Source organism: Teleopsis dalmanni, chromosome 2, assembly GCF_002237135.1.
Source record: "Teleopsis dalmanni isolate 2A chromosome 2, ASM223713v2, whole genome shotgun sequence".
NCBI lineage: Eukaryota > Metazoa > Arthropoda > Insecta > Diptera > Diopsidae > Teleopsis > Teleopsis dalmanni.
The window spans coordinates 182096744-182112290 of record NC_051847.1 but is presented as its reverse complement, the minus strand read 5'-3'; the positions used below and the strand labels follow the sequence as shown (position 1 = coordinate 182112290).

General features: G+C 29.0%; 4 protein-coding genes across 6 annotated transcripts in view; 3 read left to right on the top strand and 1 right to left on the bottom strand.

Annotated features, from left to right (window-relative positions):
• Positions 1-5475: 5475 nt before the first annotated feature.
• LOC119679760 lies at positions 5476-6672 on the top strand (the record flags this gene model as incomplete). Its single annotated transcript, XM_038092298.1, is given in 1 exon segment — positions 5476-6672. A coding segment is annotated over 1 exon segment (1038 nt). The 3' UTR covers positions 6558-6672.
• Positions 6673-11145: 4473 nt separating this feature from the next.
• LOC119676310 (ras guanine nucleotide exchange factor Q-like) lies at positions 11146-12334 on the top strand. The gene is made up of 3 exons (XM_038087551.1): positions 11146-11163; positions 11632-12272; positions 12319-12334. The coding sequence occupies exons 1-3, from the start codon at positions 11146-11148 to the stop codon at positions 12332-12334; spliced, it is 675 nt and encodes a 224-aa protein (XP_037943479.1).
• LOC119679763 overlaps positions 11633-15547 on the top strand; it is a 99545-nt gene continuing 95630 nt past the window's right edge. Inside the window, exon 1 of the mRNA XM_038092301.1 lies at positions 11633-12427. Within this exon, the coding sequence (XP_037948229.1) occupies positions 12358-12427 (70 nt within the window). The 5' untranslated portion in view covers positions 11633-12357. The remainder of the gene's footprint in view (positions 12428-15547) is intronic.
• Positions 13128-15547, bottom strand: part of LOC119679759 — an 81734-nt gene continuing 79314 nt past the window's right edge. For 2 of the 3 annotated variants that reach the window (XM_038092292.1, XM_038092294.1), the window contains 3 exons: positions 15124-15195; positions 14993-15055; positions 13128-13522 (listed from right to left, as the gene is read on the bottom strand). In XM_038092292.1, the coding sequence (XP_037948220.1) occupies positions 13359-13522; positions 14993-15055; positions 15124-15195 (299 nt within the window). In that variant the 3' untranslated portion in view covers positions 13128-13358. The remainder of the gene's footprint in view (positions 13523-14992; positions 15056-15123; positions 15196-15547) is intronic. The other variant, XM_038092296.1, reaches the window with a different exon arrangement.

The following is a 15547-nucleotide window of genomic DNA, read 5'->3' as shown; positions in this document are numbered from 1 at the left end:
AATAAGTACTGGTTTCAAGATATATTTTTAATCCACAAAACCTAAAGTAGTTGTCTTTATTAAAGCTATATAAATTTAAATGGTGATTTCGTACTACTATTGCATTTCGTAAATTATTAAACTTTTTTTATAGAATATTGAATAAAAATAATTAATGTATTGTCCAACATATTTAAATTAAATTGCGATTTAGTTTTATTTCCAATAGTTCAGTGTGTTAAAATACGTTTCCACTGCTTACTTAGTAAGTTACTTAAGTTACTTTAATATCTACTCGTTTCCATTGACATAAGTTACTTATTGCATGTGAAAGAGCTTTTGTGCTTACTTACTGTTTAATTAGTTCCACTGCTTACTTAGTAAGTTACTTAAGTCACTTTAATATTTTATCGTTTCCATTGACATAAGTTAATTATTGCACGTGAAAGAGTTTTTGTGTGTCAGAAAGTTTCAAGAGAGCTTCGTCTTCGACTCATAAAAATTAAAGTTAAACGTTGCGATATATTTTTTTCTTTGAGAGAAAAAAATAACATATCTGTTGATCTTTCGGTCACAACAACCGATTTCATTAAATGAAAGTAATTATAATCATTCTACTTGCATAACTATGTCTTTCAACCATCATAATACGCTCAATAAAGGAACCAAATTCTTTTGGTCAAAACAGTTCTAAGCCTTCAATCCCATGATACCAGAATTACACATCATGTCGGATACAGCAAGTGAAACATACTCACTATCAGCTCCAAACTGTGTCGTGTGGTGCCTGTTAAGTTTTAGTCGCTTGCAAAAACACGGTTGCCTTACTTCGGGAGTATTGTAAGTCCTTTCTTGCAGGGGTTTTCATTTGACTCAAGAGAAGATTACTGAATCAGAGGGTTATATCTCAATTAGAGGTTAGAATGTCCTTAGCAGCTGACATTTTAACCTTAATTTTAATTTTTACTTAGAATCGGTTAGCCTCACCAAAGGTTAGTTAAAAAGTCAACGAAAGGGTCTGTAACTATCTGGGTTTGACCCGTGGCAATACGGGATTACTGGATCAGAGGTCTCTATCCCTGCCTAAACTCATTTAACAACTAACATTTTAGCTTTCAATAGAAGGTTAAAGTACCTTGTGTTCCATTAGGGCCGGGTAGCAGCACAAAAGATCAGGCACGACCGCAGTGTTTCATTCCGAAAAGCTATCTATATAAGTATATAACTGGAAAATTGGTATGAGATGTTTATTATATTATTGTTTACCGATACGCGTTAGTAAGGTTGGGCAGTTCTTGAGAATTACTTGGAAAGTATTTATCTAAACCCGCTGACTTTAAATATCTTTTAAGTGTCATGTTGTATTCCCAAAATACTTCGAATTTATTTTGTAATCTGAATTTACTATCCCTTGGGGAAGTATAATGTATGGCAAGTATATATATACTTGTATCAAGTTCAACTTAATTGATGTTAGTTTAGACTAACTAGACTAAGGTCGAATTTTTTGTATTTTTCCGATTTTAAACTATTTTTTCATTTACTGAAATCCAATTTTAATTATAGCTTGTGGGTATATCTACTTCAATTATACTTAGTCAACAATTTGATAAATGCAGCACTTTTATTAGCAAACACAAGCCACCGCATTTCATTTCATTTGTATTTACTTTACGTAACTGAACTCCATTAATTATGTTTTTTCTGCTCAAATAAATTTTAGAAATTGGCTATTAAGACAGGAACAGTTTAAGTTTCATATTGATTTTTGCTTATACTTCTCAAACAATGGCTTACGTTCTGACCGCAGAGAATATAAAACCTAACTTTTGCTTTTCTATCTGATCAAACAATTCATTTCACTTTATATATTATCGCTTATCAGATATACTTTGATTTAACCCCAATGCTAGAGCTTGAATTTGCCCCAATCAGAGGCAGGGGCAGAAGCGCTGCAGTGAAGACGTATCGTATTGTATTTCAAAAGTTGATGCACAACTGAGCTAACAGGAGGGGGAAGGGGAAAAATGAAAATCCTTGTTTATACTTGCTAAGCACTTTCAAGTTTGTACTTTTTGTTTTCCACTTTCATTGCTGTTATTCCGTCTTTCATTACACCCATCATATAACATAAAGCAATGCAAATCAAAAACAAGGAGCAAGGAAAAAAGGATATACAAGATAAGATTGAAATTGAATAAGTTTTAACAGCGCAAAAGGAGAGCACAAAAAAGCATAAAATGTGCTAAATTTTTTCTTCCTCTTTTTTCTTTTCCTTACTTGTTTTCTTGTATGTATTTATTTTAATTTTTGTTTTATTTTTTGTTTTTTTTTTGCATTTTACTTAACACCGTTTAGTACATCTTAGTGCCACCCCGCCCACCGTACTCAATACAATTTGATGCTTTAATCCTCCAATATCTGTCTTTGTCAATGCTTTTCAATGAAGTCATTCGTATCGTGTGTCATATTATGGTAATTCAACTCGAAACCGATTTGTAAGAAAAATTTTCCGATTTAACGGGGAAAATGTGCAAAAACAGGCAAAAAAAAATAAAAATATATAAATTCGTGTAATGTCGTTTCGCATTAAGGCGTCCAAACGGAAACGGAAACGCAAGGTGCTGAGCACATACTCGTATCCTTCGCTTGTATCCGCTTTTTCTGCTTCCATGGCTATGTTCCTATTCATTTTCTGTTTTCTGTTAATGAAAAATAGATTCATGTATGCAATGCTGTTTCCGTGACGTTATTGGATTCCATAGAAGGGTGGCAAGGTATTCTATATATTTGTTAATAAAATGAAAAAAAAAATAAATAAAATTACAACGGAACGATGTACAATTACGATGCATCATTAGTTCGATGAACAACGCTTAATTTTTTTAATTTCATTCACTTAACAAATTTGATTGGAAAGTTAAATAGTTCATTTTTATTTTATGAAATAATATTAATTATTTACTTATTTAATTATTTATTTTGCATTAGTAAAAAAATTAACTAAATAATAATAAGTAAAAATTGGTTTATTCTGCAGTTCCGAAGAGTACCAAAAAGTCTCTTGCTTAAGTCTCCAATTTATATGCAAAACAAAAACACTACTCTCTTGCTCTAACAGACCAGTTGTAAAGTCTTAAATCATCTACAGAAAAAAATGCTACCAAAGCCATAAGTGATTTATTATCGCTTTTAGTCGATATATAGTATAACATACATACCGAAGGTATTAAACTTATAATCAAACCTGAACATATAACGTAAACAGAAGCGGAACGCCATCAGTGCGGCATTTTTCGTTTGTTGCTTCGTAGAACAACAAACGAAGCAAATGGGTCTTGTGGTAAATGAGAACAAAAAAAGTACTTTCTGTCAACAAAAAAGTCTCCAGAGTGATATGAAAGATTTTCTTTAATTGGGAACCTAGAAACTAGAGATTCAACGAAGAATCACTCTTGCCAACAGATGTTACTTCGGGCTAAGTAGGTAAATAAAACCCTGTTTATTTCTCAATTGATAAATAATTGAAAACAGAAGTCACGCTCTACAAATCTCTTATCGTGCCTGTACTGTTGGATGTGCAGAAGCTTGGACAGTGATGAGAAACCGTTAGGAACATTCTTCGGAAGATACTTTTACTATGATATTCAGGTCATAATGCTTTTTTATTTACAGATCTTTTTACATATGAAAGAAAATGAGAAATTTGTAGTAAATACGATTCTTTAATTTCTGTCTTTATTTTTACCTGAAAGTTTCTGTCGCTTTTAATTAATTTACGTTTTTGGAATTGATTGAATTTCGTATTCGCCTTGTTTTATTCTGCCCTGTACTCAAAAAAAAATTTTTTATATGTACATACCATTGTATAAATCATATATAGTACATGTGATCAGTTCTAAAGCATTATTGTTGTTATTCAGATTTTTCTCAGACACATTTTCAGTACTGCACACGGCAGCTATAATCTTCAATAAACGTTTTACGGCTTAGATTTCAATATAGCCGTCATACAAATGGGTTATTCAAATGCAGGTTTGTTATTAATGGAATCAACCAAATTTTAACCCTTAATAACTTCTTTGCACGTAGTGGATTTCTCCTCTATTACTCGTTCTGTTACATATTTTTTAATTGCTTTAACCAGGACATGTATTGTGAAGGGAGTGATATTTCATCATAAAATTGTCACATGTTAATAGAGATTTTAATTTGTTATTCTATATTTAATTTTAACTGTATACTTATATATAATTGTGGTGTATATCATCAAATGCACTTCTACGTATTCATAACTCATCTATAATTTTCATTTATTTTTCTTATGTTTATTCACATAAGAAATGAATTGTTTGAATTTTACTAACACTGCGACTGCCATAGAAACAGGCTTAATCCGGCAATCTAAATTTAGCACAATAGTAGAGCAAAGAAAATTAACCAAACAATTGAACAATGACAGTAAAATTCCTCATCAGTAAGTTTTATTCCAGAAAACTTCATATTACACTCATACGAGTATATTAGGAAACGCATAAGGATCTGACTGGATTTGGTAGGATGCCAGTATCTACTCATAACAACTGTGTCAAACTTGGACTTCCACATCCGGCATTTTATAGGTCATACAAAATTCATTTGCTGGGCGGTTTATATATTTGTGTTGTCTTATTTTAATTTATACAAAAAATTCCACATTAAAGATATTTTCAGAGATATTTTCTAAAAAATCTTCATTATGCTACATTCCTTCTTGCTTATTTGCATTTATTATAGGATTCACGCTTTTTTTAAATTAATATATATATATTTAAATCTACATTTAAATACTAAGCAACGCAAAAACTGATATTTATTTTGTTTAAAGCACAGACTCATAAACTCATGATTATTATTATTATATTTGGAATATTAACACTGCGACCAAAACATCTATCGTATCCCATTCATAAACTTACAACTTTCCTCCAAGTCCAACTTCCTCAACAAATTGTGTTATTGAACCCATACTACAAAATCTTACTTCTTCATACGGTATAAGATGCCCACATATGTACCTCCCTTATTTATATATATTTATAACTTTTTTCACGATTTATTGGTTCATGCAATACGAGATAACCACTTAGGTACTTCTTTGGTTTATGCATCGGTGCCACGCGAGGGCGATAGACAGATTGTGATCAGTAAATTTTTTTGTGTCGTTGTTGTTGTAAGGATTATTTATAGTTTCCACTCTCTATTTCACTATTTTATAAGTATCTCTAAAAACCTAACATACCATTCTTCACAATTTTTTTAAAGATTTCAAACACAAACATAAAGAAACGGTATTTATTTTTTCTCAATCATATTTACCTGATATTAAATTCTATATGACATGAGATTTAAAATTATTAAAATCTTATTGATAAAAAATACAATGGAGAAATACAAGTTGCTTAAAAATGCTTTTTAAATTAAAAAAAAATTATGTCGTATCTTCTTTTTCATAAGTGCAAACAAAGATGAATCGAACTGGATACTCATAAAATAGAAAAATGGGCAACCGACCATCCTGTGCTCGCAAGCAAAACAATACTAATACCGAGAAAAATCTTGATTCAAGTGTAAATAAATCACCTTCAAATACAAAACACAATTCCGAAACTGAAAAGGAACTACCTAAAACTCAGCCCGTACCAAAAAGTAGTAAAAGTCAAGAGTTAAATAAAACAGACTCAAAAAGTAGTAATTCTTCTAAAATAAAACCCAAAACATCCAAAACTACAACTAGTCAACACAAACCACAACAACAGAAGAAAAAACCCACAACTGAAACAGATTATGATGATGAAGAGTTTTCCTTATCAAAATTACGTGCTAGAAATCAGGCCGCTGCTCAAAATAATCCGCCTGCACATCCTACACATTTAAAACCGGGAATATCATATGCGGATGCCGCGAGATCTGCTAATGAAATTAAAATTTGTCCTCTCAATCCGCAACAGCCTTCAGGATCTGCGCATACACAAGAAACGGATTATGAGAATGAAGAGTTTTCTTTAGCAAGATTATATGCAAATAAAAATACTAAACCGCCCTCAAATCAAAAAATAAATGAAACAAAAGAAACTACTCAACAAAAAAAATTAAATCCTGAGCCTTCTAAAGTAACACCTGGAATATCGTATGCTGATGCATTACGCACGTCTGACATAAACCAACTAAAACAAAAGAAAGCCCAATTGAAATCCGTTTCGAGTTTCTGCTTGCTATGTCAAAAGCAAAAACCACCTCTTGTTAAGGATCACTTGGATGCAAGAATCAAACAACTCATTGGCAATCATCCAGCTAAGACGGTGACACTGACTCTTACTCTACAAACTAATGGCATATTCCACATTAACATCTCACTATCAGAAGCTGGAAATTACATTGGATGTTTGTTGGCTACTGAAAATGCAATTTCCACATTGTCGAGGACATCTGATTTTAAAGAATATTTCAAGATTTTCATAGCAAACGATGAGAATACAGTTAAAAAGAAAGAACATCTGGTTCATCCTGCAATTACTCTCACAAGACATAAAGAATAACTAGTCCAGATTTGAAATAAAAAAAGTCTTTGGAAACTTAATATTAGCAAAATTAGAAGTAAATTTTTTTCATTAAATTTTTGTGTAAATATCATTTGATCAATAGAATAGCAACCAAACAAAAAATATTAAATAAAAAAAAACATTTATTAATAACATTTAATTTAAATTGTTGAATATATTTTATGTTTAAATTTTTATTTTGGGACTTAATTAATGTGCCGTCTTCTATTACTATTGAAGGGAGAACCCTACACAACGTGGCTCTGTAAGAGCTTGTTATGAACTGCTTATATCTCAAACAAACAATATTTAGATATGTATCTATCTCAATGGAATTCTATGAAATCGTAAAATATTCGCTATGCCTGAACACATTTTTTGTAAGTCTAGAAGAGAAAAGTTTTATTATTTAAAAACTCTTTTATCATTACATGATTATATATTTTGATTCCTCTTCAATTAATTCTCTTGAAATAAATTCATAGTCTATTTTTCTATAAAGTTGGGGCCATAATGGAATCATCGCACATTTGTGGAAAAAAAGGCTGAAAGATTGAAAGAACTTTTGACATACAAAATATGTTCTTTTGGGTGTAATTTTATTTATTTTTAATGTATGAAGTATAGACCATATTTTTCCCAAAGTATTGGTAGCGCCAGAGTTTTGATCTATTAGGATCACAAACAGAACATTGCTGTAGTTCCAATTCTACACGTCTTGTGTAAGCAGACAATGAAATAATGAATGAGGATGGCAGAGTGCGAAGGCACAAGTTCTAATCCTGACACTTGCAATCCAAACATAATTATATACGGACTAATTAAAGAACTTATTCGAATATTTTCCAAGACCACTGATGATGATTACTTGGCAGCCAAATTTCAATAAATTAACTAAATTTTTGTGCTTGTCTTTTCTTTTCTATTCGAAACGCTTCTAAAATAATTTTTTTAAATATTTTTTTAAATACTGAAATTTCTTTCAATTATAATCTTATAATTAATAAAATGAAAAGATATTTGTATTATTTATACCAACAATTTTTTATATAACAAGATTTGAAACTTATTTAATAATGTGCCAATATAAAGTAAATAACTGAAAACTACTGAAGTACTTAAGTCTGAACCATTTTTATTTTCAATTCAAAAGAAAATGTGAAGAATAATTTTTTATGGTACACATTTATTTATTTTAAACCGAAGCTTAATGCAATTTTTCTTCCACTGTAAATGTTATTACGTGAAATTTTTCTCTGCTAGAATTAATGCCTCAAATTCAATAAATTGTTGCTTCATAACATTACGAAATGACATTAATTCTCCCGCTGCTTATGGATCTGCTATCACCACTGTTATTGCTGTTACTGCTGTTATCGCTGCTATTGCTGCTGTTGCTTCTCTTCTGCTATGCAGTATTGATTTGTTCCTAATGCCTTATGACAAATTGATTTAAAATGTCTGTTGTGCGGCATTAAAATGTCTGTTCGACTGTTGCTGACATGCTATGTTGTTAATGATGTTGTGGGAAATGCATTTATTATTTTTATAAAATTAAAATTAAAATTAAAAGAGCGGAAATGGAAGAAAAATATTTTAAACGTTTCATGATGGTTTTAGTAAATTGGATATTATATATCACGTTTTAATGAACTGAAAAAAAATTAAATTAATTAAAATTGAACAAAAATTGTGTACTGTGAATAATTTTTGTAAATAATGTTGCATTTAGTGGGGTACAATATCGCAATAGCTCCCACTTTACTGTCATTCCTCTCTCTATAACTGCTCAATTGTCATAAAATCTTCCTAAGATTTTCAAAGCTACACTATTTTAATCACAAGTTCAAGTTTTTATGATTCAATATTGTCTTATTAGGTTCTTCGGTTAAAAGAAATTTGTTCTTAAGATCATTTGGTATAAATTATAAGACGGAGATCTTGAAAACTACAGAGACACTGGCAGAAGGGCCTGATTGTGTCTCATAGACACAGATTTATATAAATCATATTGGAAAGAATAATATTAGAAAAATTTGAATTGGTAGGAATAACCAATTATTTTAAAAATAAATATGAAACATAAGCTTAACTAACAAGCAGCTCAAAGCACGAGGTCGCAAAGACTAAAAATTCGTCTATTCGTCTATCGATTTTTGGAAGTACATACGAAATGTCCAGTTATCTGTCAACGAATGATTTCGTTAATTATTCGTATTTCGTGTCGTCATTGTTCGTAACAAATATGTTATATTTTCTATTTATTATTTTACAGTTAAAAGTCACGAAAAATTATATTTTATTTAGAATCATGTAAAAAAAAATATTCTCATCAATAATTGCAAATTATTATTATTTATTTTCGAAATTTCAACTTTTTTACGTGTTCGCACAAAATCTCCATTTTGTCCAGAGTTGCCAACGAAAGTAGTGCTAATATTATTTGTTCTTTTTCAACATGCTTACAAAAGAAAAGGCCTAATGTCGATTTTGATTTTTGATCTATTGTGAATTATTGATTTTATACGAAAGCAAGCAACCGTTCCTTTATTTTGACGTACCATAAAAATTATTGTTTTTTAAAGAAATTCTGCAATTATAAAAAATTCTATAAATCTTAAATTTGAAGAAATGTATACAAAAGTCTGGCATAAAAGTCCAAAAAAAAGAAAAAATGTATGTTTACTGGTAGATAAAACTATGACTTAGTTATATATATACATTATTTATACTTTTAAAGTCTGTTTTCAGTGGAAAGATGACACTATAGTTCGAAAGATTCAGAAAGTTCTATTTAAATCTATGAAAAGAGGTTTTTTGTATATATGGTCTAATAGGTTATTTTTTGGTATTCTGACTGTAATGACGTTATTTCATTATTATTTTCGTGAACATTTAGATCATTGGTAATTAAAATTTTTGCTTACTACAATTATTATTTATAATAATATATATTATTGAATATAATTTTTTATTTAACAGGCACTTGAGCTGGGAGTTCATGATTGTAGTACCGATAATGTGATTGCAAATATTACTTTTAAGAAATTGTGATTCTGTCTCTTAATGTTGTTGTTTCTTAAAATAATATTTTATAAAATATTAATGGCATTATTATTTATTATACACGTATTCCATCAAATAAATGTATGCATTTTTATTTATTTATCTGTATTTATGTATATATTACAATACTTTTACAATTTGAATCAACTCACTTATTGTGTAGCAATTATCTACATAAATATGTTGGAGATAATTGCGTCAGGACAGTTGATTTATTTTACAATTGTCTGGGATTCGAAGAGGATAACATCGAAATATTTCAATATGGTCTCCAAAACCATGGAGGCAAATTATATTCGTAATGAATAAAATAAATATAAATATATATATAATATATATAATGTGTAAATTTTATGTGTGATAAATATAATTAATATTTAAATAAAAATAAACAACATATTAAAAATGAAATAATACTATAATGCAGTATAATTAACACAGTATCTTTATTAGTGTTTAATTATGTCTCAAATATAATTACTTTTTTGATTATTTAGATTTTTCAAATTTAATTATTTACATTATATTTTTTATGAATTTTTTTTCGCTAATTTTGTTCGGTTTTTGTTTAATCAATTGATTCACCATTGATTAATTCATTAATTTGATTCTAATTTTTTTTTATTTTCTAGTCACATTGGTGACTCAATAGTACTTGTTGACAAGCTAGTGATGTATAATTTCTAAAAGTTCATTATTTTATTTTTATAAAGCCTTTTTATTTTCTAAGTTGAAATTTAAAATCTTTTGACATTATTCTCCTTTTTAGGGTCAGATTGTAAATGATTACGAAAATTAACAGCCAAGCTATTAGCTTGGAATATGCTTAATAAAAAAGTTATTACCTTCTCTAATGTACACCTTTTACAATTTATATTGTTTTTATTTCTCCAGTGCATGTATGCCATAGACTCATGATCTATATTTGCCTTGTCTTGTAGGTTAAGCAGAATTGAAGAATAATTCTTCTTCAAATATTTCGTTAGGAAACTGACAGTATTTATGGCTTTCATCATAATTAAAGTTTCATGTCAGTTTAAGAGCTGCGATAAACGTTTCCAGTTAAAACGTTTGTTTCCATACTCAAACTCTTTTTATGGTTACGTCATTGCACACACGGTAGCTGTTAAAAATGCGCAATCCTTTTTATCCTTAATCCTTTTATTATAGTTCAACTTTATGAACGTTTTAAAGCCAACAACAAACGACAAAAAAAGTGTATATAATGCGCTATAAAAATATTTAAAGTACGCTTAACAAAGTAAGGCGGAAATAACTCAACAAAAAATACAAAATATTCGGTACTTAAATGTTTAATAAAATAACAACGCCCATTGAAATATATTTGCGAAAAAAATTTGCGAAAAAAAATTGTGCAAAAATTTAATTGCCAAAATACTTAAATCGATGAAAAACCGTTAAACAAAGCATAAAGTCCAGAAAAAACTGGGGGAAAAAATTCCTAATTGATTTTTCAGCGCATAATGGCGGCCAATGTGCTTAACCGCAAAATACCAGCATGGCGGCTGCTTCGGCAGTGCGGCTCATGCCACCAATGTCGTGTTTACTCTGTGGAAAAGCAATACAATTTTATGCAAAAATCATTTAATTGAAATTTTCGGGTTTACAAAATTTTTAATGACAATAATTGTGCGCCCAAAATTGCACTTAATTATTTTCAACAGCAATTTGTGTGAATTTCGGTAGTATTAGAATATCATACATAAGTTTGAACATTTAAATGAAAATTTTGTTAGCTGTTTAGTAAATTAATTCAGCCACAAAATTTATACAATGTAAACCATTACATACACACACACACACACACACACACACACATATATATATATATATATATATATATATATATATATATATATATATATATATATACAAAAATATTTAAAATATTCAGTTAACGTCAATGTTTATTTTATATTGCATACTTTCAGGCATTTGGTATAATAGTGAAAACCGCGATTGGGTACGTGTTGCCGGCCGATAGTACCCATCGTACCCTGTTAAAGGGTTGAGACCATCATCACTGCGTAAACCATCATTTTCGAGTAGTAGCAACAACAGCATCAACGCTTGTCCACCACCACCGCCAACCCCGCATTGTGTTTATAACATAAGTAACACAAATCGCACGTTTGACACAACAACAACAATAACAGGAACAGGAACAACAACAATAACATCGACAGCTACTGCAGCAATTTCTCCAGAAACGGTCAACAAACTTAATAACAGTAGTAATTACAACGTCAGCAGTAATTACAACAACAACAACAGCAATAGTAAAGCACAGCAATTTGATACACTAACAACATTAACAACAACAACATCAACTACAACAACAACTGCAACAAGTAATAAAACTCAGAAATTTGTAACAACAACCAACTCCCATAACAATCAATTGCAAGTAAATTACTTTCAATTTCCGCCCTTAGCGTTGCTTGCAACATCTTCAACACCTTCATTACCGACAACAATAACGGGCGTACCATTGTTCGCCTCTACCACTGCTGCTGCTGCTGCTGCTGCTGATACAAATATACAAGGTACCGCATCGGCCAGCAACTCACCGAAGAGTATTTATCAAACACACTATACGCACCATTACCATTATCAACAACAACAGCAAATACAACAGCAATTACATTTACAATTACAACAACAACTTCAGCAACTACACTCACTGAACACATCACCAGCCACAGCGAAAATGGGTCGACGTGAGATAAAACGTTCAAATACTAGCGGTTCTACAACGCGTAGTTACGATAGTGGCAGCGGTAAGTTTTTTTTTTACTTTTTAATACAAATTCTCCTGTACAAAAGGATAACGTTTGAAGGATATTAAATTTATTTAAAAAATTTTTTTATATATTTTTTATACAATGAAAAACGGAAAAATCTTGAAATTACTTCGAGTCTCGTTCGATTCCATTGAATGCGCTATGCGTTGACAGTTAAAAATACTTGTGGTTATTAAGGAATATGCAGGGCTTAAATATAGTAATGTTAATAATGAAAATTATCTTCATACTGCTTTTAAATATATAGAAGAAAAAGTTACCTAACGTTTCCAAAATAATGCTAAAAACCAAGTTCACTCAAATAATACTCGTTTATATAAAAATTTTATTATAAGGATTTCATTCTTGGCATAGCTAATTATAGTGAATGTCTAGGGAATGCCATAAGTATCTTAGTTTCATTTCAAATTGAAGGATTTGTTGAGTAAATTCAATATAAGTATTTGTCTAAAAGCCAGTAGAGAATAAGGCAACATAAAATGTATGTAAAGGCACGTATTATACATTAAGTAGAGAACACATGAAATGATACTTAAATGCGGAAGCTCTTAGTAATGCAAATACTTACCTTAATAAGCTTTCAGCGGAATGCAGTGCACAAATAACAAAAAAAAAAATTAAATACAATAAAGTATATTTGGACTTTATTGAAAAAATCTATGTATATACAACTATATCTACCTTTATTTAACTTTATGTGTACAATGTACATATATATTTTAAGACTATTGACTTAGATTTAAGGTGAAATTATTTACATGCTATCTTTATATTTTTACAGGCATTGCGTTTCTATTATAACAAATAAGTCGAACTGATTTCAAAATTTTTTTATTGTGTATTTCATTTGTGGCTTGCGATAGTTTCTATTATCAAAAGATACGGCTAAAACCGTATTATCCTTAATTTAATTGCAGATTGACATTATCCTCGCTATATTTTGCATACAGGAATACTGTTCGAAGCAGTAGAAGCGTTGATTTATATCTGCAATGTTACAGCAGGCCTTAGCTACCTGTAAACAGCGAGTACTTGAGTCCTTCTCAACTTTTTGTTGAACGTTGCTATTACCTTTAAAATATATAAAAAGTTAATTTTTAATATTGTTTTATTATTTATATAAAATATTTTGATACAGCAAATTTAATATTACGATGTTTTAAATAATATCATTATAAACATTATAAGTTTTTAATAATGATTAAGTGATAAACAATAATCCAGTCAAGGCGCAAAGAGGGGTTTTGAAGAAACTTCGCAGTTAATAGAGAGTAAAAGTGCTCAGGTGCACTGACTCAACTAGCCTCAACATAATATACAACGATACAATTTTTTAATGTTAATTTTTTTTTTTTAGAAAGTTTTTAGTGACAAAAGGAAACTATTTAAAAGTTAGAAGAGTTCGAAAAGAAATAAAGAAAAAGAAGAAAAGAAATAAAAATAGATAACCTCAGGAACTAACTTTCAATTGGTTGAACTTGTATTTCCAAATAAATCTATAGTTTTTAAGCTCATTCTAATATAAAGCACGGCAAACAAATAAAATAAATAATAATTATTATAAATAATAAAAAATAATAATAATAAAATAAAAGAAATAATTAAAAAATAAAAAAAGTCACAAAAAACTTGGAATTTGAACATTGAAAGGTTGTGCAGCCTTAGCTCATTGTTTCTAATTTGACAGACAAGAGTTCTAAGCCTGGCACTTGCAGTCCAAACAAATTATTTACAGACTATAAACTAATTAAAAAATCGAATATTTTCTAAGATCACTGATGATGAGTACTTGTACTAACTTCAGTAAATTAACTAAAATTTTTGTTGTTGTATTTTCATTTCTATTCGAATTCTCCTAATAAAACTTTTTTTATATATTTTATTAATTAATTCAATTTTTAGCTGATCATAATTTATCATTTTATTATTTTGGATTAAAATATGAATAGAAATATTCATTCACCTTTCCAGTGTCGCCTGAGCGAATTGTGTAAGAACATTAGCATGAATTTCTCTGTATTAGGTTCCTTGATAAGGTTCTATACACAATAAAGAGTAATAAAATCATGCAATAAATAATGCCTCTACAAATATATAGCTTAGAAATTTAACAATTCAAAAATAAAAAATTAAATAAAAAATATAATATAATTAATTAATTAAATTATTCTTCTTTCTTATATAACATAGCAAGTGAATTTGTTAATAAAATTAACAAAATTCCAAATTCAAACACACAAATCAAGTACATCTTTGGGTAAGCTTTCTAATAAATAGTGAGCTACAATAATTGGTACTTGTCGTTTCAAAAAATTATTTTCAAATAATTAAATATAAAACATAATTCCAAAAAACAGCTGTATGGTCACCTAAAAATTTAGTTAATTAATAAAATAATAAAATATTGTTGTTCTTATTTACTACTGTTCGAAATACCACTCTCTGAATACAATAGTTTATATTAAGAATTTAGATTATTTCGTTAAAATTGACGTTAAAAATCAATTAAATTATTAGTTCCTTAAATTTTCAAGTCATTACCTGTGAAAAATATATCTTCTTGTTCAGGAAATCTGCTTAAGCTAGTTGGTGTTGTATTGGTAACTAATATAAAAAATTTGTTTTTAATTAAGTTAATATATAAGTAAGGTATTAGTATTGAATACACATACCTTCCTCTTCAAAGGGTAATCTTCCGAAACTAATTTCAGGTATGATCTCCCTTGCCACACCTACAGGCTGACCTATAAAATTAGTTCAATTTAATATAATTGATATAATATAAGATTCAATTAACTTATATTTTAAATGCATAAAATATAAATACATATGAATGTTTCTTAATGAGTATATGACATAAGAAATTATTAAAAGTTTATAAGTAAATGGATAACAACTGTAAAATTGACAGTCGGGATTGGCACTGTTAGAGAAAAGATTAATAAAATATTAATATAGTAATAAAAATAATTTAAATAATTTTTAAAAAAAAAAATGTTATCAACAATATATGCAATATAAGTGCATTAAGTTTATAAGGAAACTTACGCTTATAAGGATAAATTAGTATATTTTTTAATTTAACATTATTAATTA